The sequence below is a fragment of the Leuresthes tenuis genome, unplaced genomic scaffold (assembly GCF_036924035.1).
Source record: "Leuresthes tenuis unplaced genomic scaffold, fLeuTen1.0.hap1 SCAF_17, whole genome shotgun sequence".
NCBI lineage: Eukaryota > Metazoa > Chordata > Actinopteri > Atheriniformes > Atherinopsidae > Leuresthes > Leuresthes tenuis.
Window position 1 is genome coordinate 14,606,829 of NW_027325371.1, and position 18,932 is coordinate 14,625,760.

At 40.3% G+C, this 18,932-nt stretch overlaps 1 protein-coding gene across 6 annotated transcripts in view; it reads left to right on the forward strand.

Annotated features, from left to right (window-relative positions):
• septin9a (septin 9a) overlaps positions 1-18,470 on the forward strand; it is a 66,906-nt gene extending 48,436 nt beyond the window's left edge. For 4 of the 6 annotated variants that reach the window (XM_072369762.1, XM_072369765.1, XM_072369764.1 and 1 more), the window contains 9 exons: positions 9,684-9,893; positions 11,567-11,695; positions 12,022-12,103; positions 12,368-12,505; positions 13,917-14,034; positions 14,346-14,441; positions 14,564-14,660; positions 15,111-15,162; positions 16,927-18,470. In XM_072369762.1, coding sequence (XP_072225863.1) covers positions 9,684-9,893; positions 11,567-11,695; positions 12,022-12,103; positions 12,368-12,505; positions 13,917-14,034; positions 14,346-14,441; positions 14,564-14,660; positions 15,111-15,162; positions 16,927-17,068 — 1,064 coding nt within the window. In that variant the 3' untranslated portion in view covers positions 17,069-18,470. Of the gene's footprint in view, positions 1-389; positions 556-9,683; positions 9,894-11,566; positions 11,696-12,021; positions 12,104-12,367; positions 12,506-13,916; positions 14,035-14,345; positions 14,442-14,563; positions 14,661-15,110; positions 15,163-16,926 lie in introns of those variants that run through there. The other 2 variants (XM_072369766.1, XM_072369768.1) reach the window with 2 other exon arrangements.
• The last annotated feature ends 462 nt before the right edge of the window (positions 18,471-18,932 follow it).

Below are 18,932 nucleotides of genomic sequence, written 5' to 3' on the forward strand. Positions count from 1 at the left end.
ACGTATAGATGTGTAAACTAGCTGGGCCACATGCAGTATTGAATCCTGGAATCCTGCTAGTCTGGGAGCGGGATGTGTTAAGTGTAGACTACAAGGAGCAGATGAGAGGGTCAGGCTATGTAATTAGGGTTGTAAATTATTCTGGGATTTAAGGTGATAGAGATAAAACTGATCCAAAGTCTGGATAGTCCACACAACTATTTAAACTATGCCACTCACAAACACATACACACTCTTTGTCTATGTCCAGTGGGATCTCTTCTAAAGATTCTTTCAATTTTCTTCTTTTTTTTCTTGGAGGGAGGGGATCATTTGAGGGAAGTGGGCGTATCTTCTTGCGTTACTTGCTGAGTCACATGACAGACACGGGTGGGAGGGGCAGGCAGGGATCTTCCACAGCCACTGCAGAGTTTGGCCTCTCACTGGAGCGCTTCACTTCAACAGGGGACGAATCATTCTCAAACACACGCACACACACTTTACACGCGGTGAGTGCTTTGCATACCGGGAGGGAGCGCATGTATGCATGAGTGTGTACGTGCGTTTATAAGAAAGGTAGTTGCAACTGAAGGAAGTGCTTTCTTTTTTTTTGTCCTTTGTTCTCATTTTTGGGGATGCTTGTCTTCTTCCCTTGAAAAGGTGGTCTGTGGTGTTTTAAATTATTGTTTTTCTAAGCAGTTCAGCATTAGACTTTGTGTGCATGATGGCTGATAATAAGTAGGCTGTTGAGGAACATGCTGTTGCCTCCAAGTGTAGGTTTCAGTTTCTCAGACAAGTTTCTAATCACTGTACTCAGGTTAGCTTTTCCCATTTATGTGTGTGTTTGCTTTGTGTGTAATTACCATTTCCCAGGTTTTGTATTCCCTCAGTTAGTTCCCTAAATGTTGTGCCTGTTTGCTCTTTGGAAAGCTTTGTATTTGGTCTTCATTTGCATAACAGACGCATGTGTACTTATGCAAAGGGTTGTTTCTTCACTGTTTAGTCATATTTCAGTTTTTCTTGTTGCCCATCTGTTTTTATTGCTCACAGTGACAAACTACCAGATCTGCTTGCAAACACTTAAAGGAATTTCTCCAAAGTTGGCACACACGGTTAGTAGACTTCACGCTGTATGGAAGGAAATCTCATAATTTAGTCTTTGCTCAGAAAAGGATATCATGGTATCGTGAGAACTGATAATGATAACCGGTAAAAGGAAGTCGTCTTTCTTTTCTAGTTGGATCTACTTGGTATCAAATGTTAACCAAAATAAAAGGGTTTTTTCCCCTTTTCTTTGTGAGAGCTGTTTTGGTTTGTAAACCTGCTTACAGATGAAGTTTCTCTTTTCAAGTTTATTGTTTCATCTTAGCTGTCTCATCTTTCTGCCATTGTTGTGGGAACTCTTGGCTAACTGTGATGTGGTCGCAGTAGCTGGGCCTCCACCCTGTGTCTCCCAAGCTTTTCTTTTTTTTTTTTAATGTTAACTAGGGTTGACCTGAAGAACATGATGCATTCCTCTCTCATACTATGAAACTTTTGGAGTGCCAGCCACCCCTCACCTATTCAGAGAGAGTTGCCCGCCTCTGGTGTGCCTCAAAAGCATGCATGCACACACACTTTTACACACACAGAGTTGCTGAAAGAAGCTCTGTTGTGGCCCCGGTGCATTGCCAGGCGAGAACAGACTGTGGCCTTTCACCAGTGTTTAATGGGACGCTGAAAAGGTCATCATTACCTTCCGTATCTTGATTCTTGTTTGTGTGTCTGTGCATGTTTTGAGTCAGACAGTAAGTCAATGGAGTAAGATAATGTATCTTTTGTGGAATTTGGTGTCATAACTTTGAAATGCAAAAAATGTCATGAATGTAATTGGCTCTCTGTCAAGTAAAATTGATAAGGCTTCCTCTCTGGGGCCTGACAATGTACGTACACAGATTCCCTGGTTTACGATTTGAGTTCATTATGAGGAAGGATCTCATATTAAAGCAGTCACTGTAGACTAAAATAATGTTTAGTTGTGTATGAAATAAATAAATAAAGATCAAATCTTTATACATGTTTAGAACTGCTAGATTAGAAATTATAGATAGATCAGCTAATATGTTGACTGCACTATAATGATGTAGCATCAACTGTCATAAACTATTTAAAGACCAAATCACCATTGCAGGCAGCAGATAGAATGGCTTGTGTTTCAAAATTAGAATCCACTTTTGCTTACTTAAGTTTTGCATGTGAGTCAGTCACAGTCCCAAACATATTGGTCCTGATGCCTGGACAGGACCTAAGTGACACCCATACTATCACACATGCAGACTACAAAGTGTGTCAGAGAACCTGTGGACTTCTGGTTGTGTTCTTAAAGCGGTGGGTGTGCGTTAATCTACATGCCCACGACTTGTGAAACAAATGTATTTATTGATTGCCTTTGAGATCTTCAGCCTTTCCCTGTTTTTAATACTGAAATCAAGTTGCCTTCTCATGATGTGTGAATGCACCTTTAGTCTGTTAAAGCATTGGAGTTTAAATGAGTGTGTATGGTTACGTTATAATGAAAAAAGATACCTTACATACCCTGCCGACAGCCCACCTCCTGGTTAAAAGAGTGAATATGTTGAGATTCAAATGTTTTTTGTTTTCTGAAACTTCTTCTGGCTGTTGTCCATTTGGTATTTATGTAGGTCTGTACATGTGTTGAGGTCAGGCATGTGTGAGGACAGAGGTCAGATTCCTGATTCCCCCTGGTCTTCATGGACCCGCACTTTGTCAGTCAACCATTTCACTGATACATTTTGACCTGTTCACTTGGATAAACATAGGCTGGATACCACAGGCTGGCTAATGACATTACCAACTTCTGTCAGTGAGCAGCTGGGAGTTAACGGCTAGCTTATTCATAATTCAGCCTCTTTGTAGAAAGTCTCAGAAACTGGCTGCTATGGCAGCATTGCTTAGCACTTGCTTTAGGGTAGAATATTTTTGTAAGGCATAAAAACTTCACTCAGCTGTATTTATGTGAGGAATGTTGTACTGCAGTGGAACTGCTTTCCATAATTGTAGATGTTGAGATAGAAATTCAATAAATGAGCTTTGGGTTGCTTCGTCAGTCCATAATGTTCTTGCATGTACTTGTGTGTTTGTACTGTATATTGATGCATGCATATGTTTTAGGATATGCGAATGAAACCTCAAAGAATGAGGAACCTTTTTATTGTGAGCAGTTTGGTGTCAGAGGCAGCTGAGGAGCCTAGAAAGACAACAGCTCTCTTGTGCACCACCGCATTATGAAGACCAAACAAATTCCTCTGGCAGTCTAGACAAACCTGTGGGCTCATACTGTCATTACAGCAATTTGCATTTCTTGACTGTCGACAAAATAACGCCAAGATGTTTATGCTGCTTTTTAGACATTCATAAAAATACAGAATAGAGGGAATATTAGGCTAATTTGGTCCACAGGCTGTTTCACACAGTCCAGTACCAGGTGACATGATGAGCGAGTTAGACCCTACAGGGTCAAAGGACACATTTCTCCAGCGAGCTGAATGATGGGGACTCTGGGAACTGGGTCTTGCTGCACAAACACTCTGACTTTAATAACACAACAGACCATGTTTGCACTGCCTCCACACCAATTTCCCCTTTATATTAGGGGATTCACTGTCAGGGGGTGGGAAAATGCGTTTGTCTTTGCATGCGTGTTTATGTCGGTCATAAACTCAAGTGGTCTGTGGTATCAAATTGTCTCTTTTGTTGGAAGGCTGGTTCAAAATAATACATGAGTTGCCCTACTATGTTTGCACCGTCTCTTCTGGAAAGGCTGGAATACAGGAAAGTTTGGGATTTTATCACACTAGATAGAATCTGCAACAGCCCACACACTTGTCAGGGAGCATCTGGGTCCTCATCAAAACAGATCTAATAATATTTAGATGAGACTCAAATGCAAACCCTCTATTCCTGTCTGGGAATTAATTTCAAAAGAAGCAGATGTTTTAAAAAATAAGTCTCATAAAAAAATATTGTGGATTAATCCTCTATTGTGTGCTTGACTTGGAGCTCTGTACAGGGGCTTCAGATGTATGAGCTCTGGCTGCCGTCTCACTTGGAGGGATGTGACTATTGGTGGATACTTACAAAATGGCGTGATATGAATTCTATGAAGACGAATAAAAGAACCGACTCAGTAATAAGTAGTTTGCATAATAAGTGCTCTGAAAGTCAGAGTTTGCAGCTAAAAACATGAGCTTTTTCTTGTTTATCTGTTTTCCCTGACAATTGTCATTTTGCTCAAGCAGAGCCCGTTCTGATAAAGAAAACATCAAAGGGTATTATGGCCCGTTAAAATGGCAGAAAACTGGTAATCTACATAACATATCACAAAGTTGTAAAGGTTTCTTGAGACAAAAGGGGGGAAATAAAAGGGAAACACTTTGTAGGATCTGAATGACTCACTGTCCTAGATAATTCTTCTCTTGCTCCAAATTTCCAGCCCATTTCTCTTTTTGGATTCCATTCTTGTGATTCTAGCCAGATTGCAGAGAGGGTCAAACCACTGGTTTGTCATAAGGGGAATAACCTCAGCACAGTTCTTTTCCAACCTAAACTGGAACATAACCTCTGACCTTCCCGCCACGCTGTCAGAATCAACACTCTGGACATCTGTGGCATGGCTCGGTGGTTGTGGCCACATCGTCACTAAACGCATAAAGCGCAGTCACCGGGTTATTCACGGTTCTTAGTTGTTTCGGTGTCTTAGGAGAAGAGCGAGAAGTGAAGAACAACATGTTTCGCTGGTTTGAAATGTATTTACATCCTCGTTTAGAGGCCTGTGTGTAGTTAGTGAGGAATGCCTCAGGCCCAAAAGCGGAATAAATCACCAACTCAACTGTCCACGCAGTCTTTCCTTTTTCCTTCCCCCTCCTCCACTCTACATGCTTTCCTGTGTCCTCCTTTCCCTGACCTTTATCTTTTTTACCTCCCCCATACTCAATGGTCCTCTTCCTTTTTGCTTCTTTGCTTTATCTAATTCTTATCCCCACACGTCTGCCATTCTTTCTTCACGCCCTCTCTGCTCTTGTTTTCCCTCTTTCTTTTTTCAAAAAATGCTTTGTGGTATAGGAGACTGTTGGCTGTATTTACAAAAAGAAAAGCAATCTGATACTGCTTGAAGCTGAAAAAACCTTTAGTGACTGTAATTGAAAACAGCATCACAGCAAGTCCATGGAGTCATTCTCTGCTTTCCAATTTCTAAAATTAATTTTTGCTGTCTTATGGGCTTAAAGGAAACCCAGTATCCATGACATCCCTTAACTGGATCTCATCCAGGGGGAAAAAAAGAAACCAGCTTTTAGGGATGGATTATTCTTTAATCAAAGACAAATGGTCAGTATAAAGTCATTCTGATGTGATTTATTCCAATTGTAAACATGGTTAGGAAATCTCAAACATTTCTATAAAAGCATGAAAGGCTTGTGGTCATGCAGGCAATATGAAAGTGCTGAAATGAGAGTTTACTGAGCTAAACTGGTTCATCAGACATAATCACATTTTTAAATGTTAACTTAAGTATTTAGTTAAATTACACTTGGATACAGGACATGCTTTTTTTTTTTAAACTCAGTAAAACTGAAAAAAAAAAAAAAAACTGCCTGAGATGTTGATTTTAAAACACTGGAGTCGGTCAACTTCTAGGTCGGGCTTATTTAATTCCCTAGAAAATAGTTTCCGTCCAAACCTGATTTTTCTTTTTTTAGGACCAAACATCGACTCGACCTACCTGACATTTCTACATGAAACTGTCCTTTACAGTCTTTTTGCAGTCAGGTCACTGTGGTTCTTCGGATTAATGTCCACCAGCTGGAGAGCCACCAGTCCAAGACATTTTTACAGATGGAGGTCAAATGTTTTAACATTTATAGGACCGTGCTCCAACTGCTTGTCTCCTGACACCTGTGTTTATTGGCTGAGACCCATTACAGACCTGCAATACCTCACGGATGGACTGAAGGTGCTGAATGTCTCTGTTTGATGAATGGTCAGTGTATCCAGATGGAGGTTTCTCAGAAGTCCTCCACCATTCTGGTTTCACTCACTCTCCAAGCAACAGCTCCAACATCCATATGCTTCACTCACAGCTTGACATTCTTGTATCAACATCTCTACATTGTGAAATTTCTTGTTTACTGAAGTTGATGACAGTTTACTACCTGTAATGAAAGGGATTTATTGTGGTTGTTCAGCAGAGCTGGGTTTCCCACAGAATGGATCTGGGACTTTGCGGCCCTTTGGGTGTTGCACGTTTGCTAATCTTTTTACAGTGTTTGACTCGACATGGCTCTACTTGAGGAAATTAGTGGTTTGCATTCATGAAGGACAGTGAACAATGCTTTGAAGAGCCTTGCTGCTTCAGTTTGGGAAACCATTTAGTTGCTGGCTACTACTCTTCACTGTCCCCTCCATTCACTCTGTCTCTTGTTGACTTTAGCATTTTTCCACTTGGACAAGGGGATTATTGCGTGTTTACTATTTGTTAAACCGAACAGGCCACATGTTGACACAATAGATGTGGTCTGCATTGTTCTCTGAAATGAGACACTTGCTTCGGGAACTCCTCATGCTAACGCAGGTTGTAACTGTAAAGAAAGCCTTTTTTAAAATGGAAATGCTGACCAGAGGTTATAGGTTACATCACAAAAAGCGGGGAGAAAAATCTCAGTAGCACACGTCTTTTATCAGCCATAATAACTCATCCAAATAAAATCTCTTTTTGCATATGTTTTTTTTAACCCACGTTAATCTTCACAAAATAAAAATGCCTACATATTTTTAGGAAGATGTTTAAGTTTGTGGGAAGATATAATGTTATGACTCCATGTATGGATCAGTGAGATGTATGGACATAAGAAATGTTTATATCAGTTGTCAGTTTTTCTTCTGTTGACCTGATTAGCTCTAAGATGTTCGGAATGAATAGGAGCAAGATTTTTATAGTGGTCCAAAACCTGAAGATGCTCACTAGATCATAAGTGAACAATGAAGAGGCGGGGACAAAAAGATGGAATCATTTAACCATTTAGATGTTTTAGCACTGAATATACTTTCATAGTTAAGCTTGTTCAGATCATTTATTTACTGTAAAAGTTGTATGACAGTATTATACTTTATAGTTCTGCAGGTGTAGCTGCTCTCAGATGATATTTGAGTAAACCGAGACTTTAACTGTATCTCGAGTATCTGTTTAACTTGTTCATTTTATGTCCATTTACTTTGTTTGCTTTGCTGGTATGGCGCCTCAGGTGATTCTCTGTTATTGCAGCCTTACCTGTCAAGGTGTGCTGTCCCCCTGGTAAAGATCAAAAAGAAAAGATTGACTTCAATAGTGGCAACCAGAGAATAGAAAGTTTTGGGATGAGAAAGACTTTCCAGCTAAAAGGCAGAGGTGGAAGGTTGGTACGAAGTGTCAAAACGAAATGATGAGAAAGTTAGAGATGCAAAACTGATTACAAGAGAGGCAGAATGAGAGCGAGGAGAAGCCGAGATTTGGACGAAAATGACACAAGCAAATCAGAGGTGTAGGAGCAAGGGAGGTGCAGAGGAGAGGTGGAGGGCACGGAGTCGCAGTAAGTTGCTGACTGACTGCTGGAACAGGATGAGGAAGTGGTGAAGGAGGCCAGGAGAACTGCTTCCATAGGTGGGTCTATGACACATGGATTCACACAATAGAGGACATTATAAAAGTAAGGCTCAGTGTTTGGAGTTTCCACAGCAGTGTTATTCTTCACTTATTTCTTTTTCTTTCATTAATCAATGCAAGGCCAGTTTGAACTATGTGGATCTTTCTACCAGCAATGGTGCTGGGCCCTGCAGATTTAAGTGATTTGAGAGAACTGGCTTGCTGTCTGGACTACTTCATCTTGAGACAGGGTGGAATCCAAAAGCTGTTCAAATCTTGGACAGCAGTCTGGGCTGACAGTTATGTGTATGTTCATGTTTGTAGGCGCTTGTCTGTGTGTGTGCCTACTTGTCAGATGTGCGATCAAACGAAGGAAAGGCTGGGTATGTGAGGTCATGGCAGCCACCATGTTTAAATGTACAAACTCAAGCACGTACTTTGATTGTGTGTTTGTGTGAGGCAAGCTAGCTGGGAGTGGATCGGGTTTCAGCCTCTTTTCCAGTCTCACATTAACAGGACAGTAACGCTGTTCTATTGAGGGGGTGGGAGGCCTTGCAAAGGGTAGCGGCTACATACAGGCCAACAGACATAAGCGCTATAGTGTAAGTTCTTCACCTATACCGACTGAATACATTGTTACAGAGATACATTATGCATGCACAGACTTCGGTGAACATATAAAAAGCTGAATATTTAGCTCATGAATAGATGTGCAATTGTAAGCATTCCACAGAAGGACATTAAGCTAATCATTATCAAAACAAACCAGCAGAATAACCTCTGCCAAGTCTAAAGTACTTTAATACAGGAGAGCATATTTTCTAATAGATTTCTGTTGAGTCAAATGGCTGTGTTTGAATGAGACCATGCCTCCCTTCTGTTTAAAATTAAGGAAGTGTTTTTAGTAGGGCTGTACTGGGAATCGCAGTGTCTGTCATACAGGCCACCGATTTTGGTTCAAAATATCTCAGCAACTATGAGAAGGATTATGTGCTGATGTTGTGCTGACATTCAGTGTTCTCAGAGGGTTGATGCTGACTTAGGTTATTTGTTAAGCCTCTTTATCACTTTCACTTTGTTTTGATTACACTGAAATATCTTTATAGTCTATTGTATGGTTATAAAGTTTAGTCCATAAGTCTACCTTATACACTTATGCATAACCTAACAGCTGGAAAGATTCTATTGTTTACTCCTCTCCAGGTAACCAGTTGGCTTGGGCACATTGAGGGTGACTGACTTTGCACTCAGCTGTTTTCCGACAGCTGCTCATGAAATTATTTTGGGTGTGTGGATTTTGGGCCACCTTGGCTAAATACGTTTTTCTGAATTCAGACTAAATATGGACGATACGTCGTCACCTGATTTCTGGCAAGATACAAACCCCATTATTTCTTATGGTTCACTTGATTTGAGCCATTAGGGGAACAAACTGTTTGGCTACCCGGATAACTCACGAATTTTGCAAGCCATAATTTTTTACTACGACAGTTAACACACTGTAACCATTACACCTGCTTACCATGAGCATGTTGGCATGTAAGTGAGGGTTATCATTAGAATTTAGTTGCATGCACATGCATACAGTGCAACCAGCATTGTGGTAAACTCTGTTTTGTTAGAGATTGTGTTGATGGAAAAAGAAGCAACCGAACTCATGTACTTGTTTGGTCCCAAAAGATACACCCAAAATGCTGCTGACTTTTATTGAGTAATCTGATTCAAGAAGCAGTTAATAACTAATGTTTTAATTGGCTTCGAAGTTGACCTGAATTTTTTGGTATTTCCTAGGAACTTGCATTCTTGAAGTTCTTGTTGCATGGATGTTTTCCAAGGAAAAAAAAACCTCTTGTCCACTTCCTCATCTTGCCTGCAATACCTGTTTTCAAATGTTCAGCACTGCTAATCAGATGCTTACGTGTCTTTTGTCTTCACTATCCTCCCTTCCTGTCAAATGCTCAGTACTGCCATATTTCACTTCAGCAGCGTCCCTCTAACATTTTCTCTCCCTCTATTTTTCTCAAATCAGGACCAGAAGTGTTTTCCACCTACAGCAGCAGTGCCATGTCTGAGGCAGTAGTGCCTGACACTATGGTGCCCCCAGCAGTGGGGAGTCTGTATGGGGAGAAGACTGGTGGCCCCGTGGTGGACTTCAGTTATGTGGGCATTGATGCCATTCTGGAGCAGATGAGGAGGAAGGCCATGAAGCAGGGTTTTGAGCTCAACATTATGGTTGTGGGTAAGTTGTTCATGTTCACACTCACTCAGATAGTTTAATTTGAGATGTGGTAACAATCAACTTTACCCTGAAACTTTCAATTATAATCTTTTTTTTTTTTTTTTTTTTTTTTTTACACTCTCACTTTCTTTGAGCTTTTCCATCACGTAAGTCCTTTTTAAAATTTATGTCAAAGCAATCCCAGCTAGCTCTTGTGTGTCCTGTTATTCACATGATGCTTTTCTTTCTAATCAAGTTTTGACAGAAAATTTAAGGCCTCAAACTTACTTTGATAAGCAGTCACTCAGAGAAGGACCTAAAACTCTCATTGAGTCCTCATCACTATGATCAGACAGCTTTAAAACTGGAGCTAATTACACATATCTCAGCAGCTACCAGGCTCCATAAAACCCACCCCACCGCCCTAATGTTGTCTCCTCTTGATGATGTCGCGACAGTTAGTCTGTGTCTCAAGTAAAAAAGCTTGCTTGAGAGGCAGCCTCAGGGCTGAGACAGTGGTAAACAAAATTAAACAACTCTGGTTTCTATGAGGTTTTTGCACTCAGGTTGAATCGCGTTCTGCCAACAAACTGTGGGCAGTGGAGGAAGGATTCATGCTTCACAATAAAATTAGAGGCTTAGGTTGATATCTGTATGACTTTAGAAGAGGTTTTCATAGTAATGAATAAGTGGTGTAGTTAGACAATTGAGTGACTGAGTGAGTAATGTTCTCAGAACAAGTTAATTAATTTTGTTTGTTCAGTTTGTTTGGATGCCTTGTTGAATTCTTTCTTGCTCTGAGGTTGTCTTTTGTATGCACAGACCCTCAGTTCTCACTTCAGGATAGTGTTTCTACACTCAAACTGTAGGATCTGCCTGTTAAAATCATATCTCAGTCCATTTCTAATCCTTATTACTGAATACTATACATATCTGTTCACTACAAATAAAGAAAACACATTTGTAATCAGTTTCGATTAAAAAAACAAAAAAACATCTTTATTATCAGTACAGTGGCTCATAAAATCCACCACACATAACTTTATATGATAAATACATCAGTTATTAATGCGGTTGTATTATAATTTGTTTGCTTTAACGAATTTGTAAAAAAATGAGTGTCAGAATTAGCTTGATTAACAAATCAAAATCAAACAGGCAACAATTAGTCTTAAACTGAGTTATTGAATCAGCATTCCTCACAAGATGGCGCTCCCGTCCAAGCATTCAACGCGTGACATGTCTCCACATTCTCTGTCACATTAAAAACTAAATCTGTAGTGCTTTATCCAAATACCGAAGCCAAGCATGGGATCTTGGCCCCCATCTCTCTGTTGCTATGGTTGTTAGTGCTAGAATTTTGGACAAAGACCCTTTGGCTGCTGTACTGCCAAAGTACTTTAGCGGATAAGATGCAGATTTGTTATGTGGTGCATCCAAAGGCTTCCAGCAGCTGGGATGTTCCATTTTTGATGTAGCAAGTGCAGATGAGTGCCTGTGCAACAATCTAAGTGAGGTTTAAGTGAGGTTTTGAATGTCAATTTAACTTGAAGTTTAATTAATGATTATTTAATGATTATCAGCAAATTGTGTTTTGGTTTCTTACTGCATCAGTATGTAAACTGTCGGGTATCTACTGTGCATGTAATCGCTGTAGAGGTGTTATGTCTGATTGTCTGTCTTTTTGCTTACAGGACAGAGTGGCCTGGGAAAGTCGACTCTGATGAACACGCTGTTCAAGTCTAAAGTCAGCCGAAAGTCAGTGCTGGCCACAGCCCAGGAAAAGATCCCCAAAACAATCGAAATTAAATCCATCAGTCATGGTATGGCTTCAACGACTGGACTGTGCGCTAACTTGATGTTTTTCTTTCTGTTTTTTTTTTTTTTTTGTCTCCTCCTATGAGGTCGTTTTCAAGACAGTTCTGGTAAACCTTCTCAAATCACTAAATTTCATGAGAAAAATCTGCAGTGGATTTGGAGAATCGTGTTACATTTTAACACCAACAACATTTGTTTTAAATGGTTATCTAAAATTCACAGTCTGTGCTGACACTAACTTTCAATGTATGTTTGTTGTGTGTGTGTGTGTGTGTGTGTGTGTGTGTGTGTGTGTGTGTGTGTGTGTGTGTGTGTGTGTGTGTGTGTGCAGACATTGAGGAAAAAGGCGTAAGAATGAAGCTGACGGTCATTGACACGCCAGGTTTTGGAGACCAGATCAACAATGAGAATTGGTACAATTTTACCATCCCTGCATTAACCATATGACTAAAGAAAGTTTTACTGACACTTGCATCTAACCAAACACTCCTCCTCTTATCCCTTTTTTCCTGTTTTTCTTTTCCTGTCCCTCTGCTTACACTGTGCATCCTTATCTTCTACCTTCTCCTTGCACCCATCCACCACTTTCCTTCCTTTTCTACTTCCATATTGCAACCCTCTTTTCTCTTTTCTGCATTCTTTACCCTCATGATCACGCCATCTTTGTTATCACTTAGCTGGCAGCCCATCATGAAGTTTATTAACGACCAATATGAAGCGTACCTGCAGGAGGAAATCAACATAAACCGAAAGAAAAGGATTCCAGACTCCCGAGTCCACTGCTGCATATACTTCATCCCCCCAACCGGACACTGGTAACAGCACACACAAATGAACAAGATTAAAGCAAATGTCCTTCAGATGAGCTGCACTAAAAATCCCGTACACAGCTGAAGAACTTCTTTTTCGAACACCAACATGAAAATGACATTTGGTGTTTAAAAAAAGCCTGATTTTTGTGAGAGGGCAGAAGAGTTGCGTCAGCTACTGTGGTTACAGGCAGTAACACTTGTGTCATCTGTACATGTCTGAATGTTTTCATACAGACTGCCTTTGTTTATTCTCTGGTTTTTAAATGTGAAGCTGTGTCAGAAATCTCTGCTTTGTTGTCCTTCATATTGAATTCACACCCGCTCCTGTTCTCCCCCCCCCCCCCCCCCCCCCCCCCCAGAACGAGGCAACATTTCCCAGAACACCATTCCAACCCATGCTCGCACACATATACACTCACACTGGAAAGATCGGCTGCTCTCGCCAGGTCTTTAACAGCACAGTGTCCCAAGTTTCTTGCTGGATTTCTTACAGATGTACACATCTGGCTCTGATCGAACTGCCTAATCTGCCCGGCCTCTCCGTACTCCTTTGGCTCAGCCCTGCAGTGATTGGAGCTCAGGGGATTGGGGTGTATTTGCAGAAGGAATTAGGGGGAGGGTGCACATACGCTCATGTGTCCATCAAGTGATAAATTCGCCATGCGTTGTTGTTTCTTTTTTTTCTTTTTCTTTTTTAAATCAGTGTAATTTTAGTTGAGTATCTGGGGGAAAAATGTTGAAGCAGCTGCCTCTTTTGAGCACTCACACAGAGACGCAGTTGATAACAGAGCACTGTTCAAGTGCTGCACCTCTTTTAATTTTTTGTGTCATGGCCTGTCTTTACTCAGGCAGGGGACTGGTGTGAAATAGCCCCCTGTCTCCAACATTTCAAGCTGATCCAACACTGCAGATGTCACATGGCCTGAGCAGCAGCAGCTGCTCGGGGCTTGCCTTAAAAAGCCTGATGGGAGAAAGGCAGGAAGGGCCGAAGAGACAGAGTGTCTGTGTGTGTCTGGGTGCACGCGATCAATTTTTCACTTTTGTCTTTTTCAATGCACTCTTGCTTGAGTGCACGAGACTTGCTGTCGACACTAAGCTGTCTTTGTCAGAGCAATGTTAGCCAGGCCAGAATGCTTTGCTCAGAAACACGCAGACTGTCTTAAATTGTAGGAAAGGCACTGGCTCATAAATGGACCACAAGTCCTTAACAACCTCATTAAGCAGTTGTTAAAGCAGATTGTATACAGTAATATGATCACATCATGGATGCATGGTGAGCAGATCTGTTAGTCATTCCTACATGTGGGAGAATTATTGGGAACATCTGCCCTCTAGTGTGAGGTTTGTTTTACAGTTTCGTGTTTCTGTCCAGTCGTTCATTTTCTCTTACTTCTATTTTCTTCTTCCATCTCAGTCTGCGGCCTCTTGATGTAGAATTCATGAGACGCCTCAGTAAAGTGGTCAACATTGTCCCGGTCATTGCGAAAGCAGATACTCTCACGTTGGAAGAGAGGGACTTCTTCAAAAAGAAGGTAACTTCTGGCAGTGTTCTGTTTCTCTTTAGTAGATGTCTTTGTGCCCTCGCCATGCACACGAGGTTAGTCATAAACTGGAGCTTTTTATCTATAGAGTGTGCTTAATGACTAATCTCAAACCTTTGCAGTAAATTAGTGTTAATTCAACTTCTACCAGGCAATGACAGTTTTATTTTTATAACCCATTCCATTACATGTAACCCAAATGTAAACCTAGTTAAAGTGTCTTAAACTGTACTATAGCTTATAAAAACTGTGGTTGGTTAAAGATTTGTTCTGTGAGTACATTTGAATCTGCCCCTCCCCAGATCAGGGAAGAGTTGCGAGCCAATGGGATCGATGTGTACCCGCAGAAGGAATTTGATGAGGATTCAGAGGACAGGATGATCAACGAAAAGATCAGGGTAAGGATGTTATTTTTAAGCATAAGCAAATATATTACATTGTTGGAAGGAGTTGTGACTTGTTTTACTTAATTTGAGTAGTTTATCATTTTATTGTCTGTTGACCTCTGATTTTGGTGCAGGAGATGATCCCATTTGCTGTGGTGGGCAGCGATCAGGAGTACCAGGTCAACGGCAGGAGGCTGCTGGGGAGGAAGACCAAGTGGGGAACTATTGAAGGTACAGCTCTTACCCCACACAACCCCTTTTAAATTCTGGATAATCTTTTAGCGCAGTAATAGGTGCACAATTGACTTGGAAGTGCTTTTATTAGGAAGAGAAAAAGTGAAGGGGATCACAGTCGGTCAGTAAATAATACTGCTTTCAGATTGCTGTCGCGTGTCATCCAGCTGGCCACACACACACTCATCTAGTGGGAGTTTTTTGTACTGCGATTCTTATCTCCAGAGAGTGGTGTAACTAGATATTTGTGCAGTAGGTGAGGGTATCTGAGTGTTGAGATGACATACAGTATCTGTTTATAGGAACATGACACTAAGATCACTGACTCCATCTAGTGGAGTCTTCAGGAAGCTCAACACTAAGCAGTCAGGAAGTAAAGCTTACACATTGATTTTGTTCTTTCTTATTAGTCACACAAACCTCTCCCTCTTTCTCTGTCCCATTTAGTTGAAAACATTGCCCACTGTGAGTTTGCCTACTTACGAGATCTTCTTATCAGGTGAGTGAATTTTGTTGACTTATTTGAGCCTCATTATAGTGGAAAAAACAGAGATTGTGATATTTTTTTGCGATATGTTTATGTATTTAGCAGACGCTTTTATCCAAAGCGACTTACAAATGAAGATTTAACAAGCTATATAAAGCTAACAATAAACTACATAGAAGGAACCCACTAGTCTGACTATGTCAGAGGTGACAGAGTAGAGATAGGGTGTATGCATAGAAGGAAGTGAAGAAAGATAAAGTGCAGAGATAGAGGGGGTAGGGAAGTACAAGGTAAGTGCTAGGATAGGAGATGCTCTCTGAAGAGCTGGGTTTTCAAGAGCTTCTTGAAGATAGACAGGGACGCCCCTGTTCTGGTAGCGCTCGGTAGGTCATTCCACCATCGTGGGACGACACATGAAAAGAGTTTGGATTGTCTTAGGCGTGGTGTAGGCACTGCTAGACGACAATCCTGGGACGAACGGAGGGACCGAGTTGTGTCATAAGCCTTTGCAAGAGCATTCAAGTAGATGGGAGCCGTTCCATTAAGCACTTTGTAGGCTAACATCAGTGACTTGAATTTGATGCGGGCGGCTAAGGGTAGCCAGTGGAGTTCAATGAACAGAGGGGTGACGTGTGTTCTTTTAAGCTGATTGAAGACCAGACGCGCCGCCGCGTTCTGGACCATCTGCAGAGGTTATACACAGTACCACAGTACTGATATACAGTACCAGTCAAAAGTTTAGAGAGAACTCCCATTCGTTTTGAATGATCTATTGGGAATAATTTAGTAATGGAATGATAATTCTACACTTCTCAGAAAATAAAGATAACCTTAAAAAGATAAATTAAAAAAAGAAAATTTGAAATGCTGTTTGGTTTTTTTTGTTGTTTTTTTAAAAAAAAAAATTTTTTATGTGAATTCTCTACAGTGTTTCACCAAACCAAACACAGAGGCAGGGAATTTGATATTTTAGTGTGACATTGGACTCATGATGACATTGTTGAATTTATATATTTTTTCTGCCCATCTAGTGTAGAGTCAAGGATCTAGCTTGCCATAAAATATGTTTTTAGTGCCATTTGAAGGCATTCCAAACCTCGCTGTTATCACACGGGGCTTTGAGCTGCTGATAAATCAAACAAATCTGTTATTTTAGACACTGCTGACAAAATACGACATGATTACGTTTTCTTCAGCTGAAATATTTCCATACGACTGATGTAATTTTTTTGTTTTGTTTAATTATTTATTTAATTTCTGTTCATTTCACTGAACCAGCAAGTCCGATTTAGAGTTAACTATATCAAACAAACTTCTCATACTGTTTGATTTATCTTTCATATGAAAAATCCAAAAGAAACACAAAGCAGAGAGCGAGAAGCACAGAGGCAGAGCTCCAGTGCCCTGCCAGGTGCATTCTGTATTAAATGTACGTCCTTTGTGTGTTTGCAGGAGAAATAAAATAAAAAAGGGTAGAAAAAATACACTTTTGGATCAATTACAGGAATCTAGTGTATATGAAGTGTATACCACCAGTATAGACAGCTGGGTTGATTACAGCAGAAGTTCAAAGGTTATGTTTGACACACATGGCCGGCAGAGAGATGATGTTCCCAGGTCAAGTTTTCTTCTTACTTACTGTGAACAAGTTTAGGCTCCAAACTAGTTGAACTTATCAAATTTGTGTCAGAATAACAGGGATTTGAGAGTTGGTTTGTTAATCTCCTTTTCTAAGTGTTTACATGTGTGTGTGTGTGTGTGTGTGTTTGTTCTTAGAACCCACATGCAGAACATTAAGGACATCACCAGCAGCATCCACTATGAAATGTATCGTGTGAGGCGCCTCAATGAGAATAACACGGCGGTGGCTCATGCCAACGGTATCCCAGAACATCATTTGGCCGCCCACGAGATGTAGACACCGCCCCATCCATCTGCAGTGTAATGCTTTCGCTATGAGACTTTTGATCTTCTGCGACAGTCTTCCCACCACTCCACCCCACATCTCACAGGTGGGACAGCAACTTAGAAGCCTGCCGGATTAACTTTATATTCAATGACTTTTTACAGCTGAAAAAAAACTGTTTATGTCAGCTTGTTGCCTCTTTTACTAACTTTATCATTGTTGTTGACAAAGACGGCAAAGAGAAGGCGCAGTCTTCATAATATGCTGCAGTTTGATTTCTACCTGCCTACACATCTCGCAGTTATTATTTGTGGTGCCAAAATGTATTTTTCTGCCAAGCCAAATGGGCTGACACTCGGTATTTTTCAGTGTCAGATTTGCCTTATTCAGCAACATATAATCTCATCCACTCTTTTTTTTTTTTTTTTTTTTTTTTTTTCAAAGTTTGGCTTTTTTTTGTCTTTCATTCAGCTCAGTCTTACAGGAATTTGTACCACCTGAGAATCACAGTTTTCTGTTTTTATCCACACATGACAGCACCATGTGTGAAAAGTGATTACATTCATGACTGCACTTGACACTGCATGAACTGTCATTGACAAAGCATGTTGGAAGAGGGCCGGGCAGCTCTCTCCCAACATCTGACATATTCAGTCAAAACAGCCTGTGTGACGCGGCATCATTCAGCTTTCTCTTTCTCTCCAAAACCAAAGGTTGTCAAATAGCCCATCATATGTTTCTGTTGACTTTAATTTAGTCACAACCTGTGTTTTGCTTTGTTATATGTTTGTATCCTGTTAATTATAGATGTCAGGTCTTTGATGTCTTTTAAAATTCCCAGTTATAAATGTCAGTGTTTATTGATAGTAATAAATATCTTAAGAGTGATTTAATATGAAAAAGTATTTATGCACGATATAGAATGTGAATGGTTTTCATCAGTTGTGGTCCACTTATTCAGATTTTTACACACACACACACAAAAACATAGACTCGGTCGTGCTTTTCCTGCTTTTAGGCCCACTGTAGTGCCTTATTTATTGGAGAATGTTTTGGTAGTTTGTTGTCTGAAACTGGAAAGAGAGCAGGTTTGTTGGTTTCATCTAGAATACATTTAGACATCTTTCAGTCCTTTCGTGTAATTTATCTGGGGAAAAAAAAAAAATCTGGTGTTCCATTGGCCAGGCCACTTTTTTTTTTTATATCTATTTTCCATAATGTACCAAGAATCTTTCTCTTTCAACCATATGTAATTCTCTAAGCTGTCACTGTCATGCTCTGTCTTGTATATTCGTTTGTGTTCCGATACATTTTTGTACTTGTATTATTGATAACAAATTTTCCTTTATCTTATTTTAAAGAAATAAAGATTGAAGTTGTAAATATTTTATTGATTACACTATTTCCCCTTCAAGATGTTTGTATAAACATTTCTTTTATTTATCTCAAGGTTCATTATATAGACCCAACCTGCAGAAAAAAGCAGGCTAAAATGTGTATATGAGGTAGGGGACCAGTTTTTAGATCATTTTCTGCTACACTGGATTCCTGTAGCTTTTAATCGCAGGTGTAATTTACTTACTGGAGGACTTAAGTTGTCATTAAGCCTTTCCCTGATTAGCTTCTGAAATCAATATGACTGCCTACTAGGTCAGTATGTAGCTGATTAGTGCTAATTACTTGAATGCATGAGAGCGTCTTTTCTTCCTCTCTGAGAGAGACCAGTCCTGAGCTCCAGTCAATGTCATGAGTTACTAGAGCAGCGGAATCCAGACGGAGCAAACAAACTGATGCCAAGTAAAAGCCACTGTAGATTTAGAGATATCATACTCCCATTGAACTTATTTAATTTTGTGCCACAAAGAAAATGATTCAG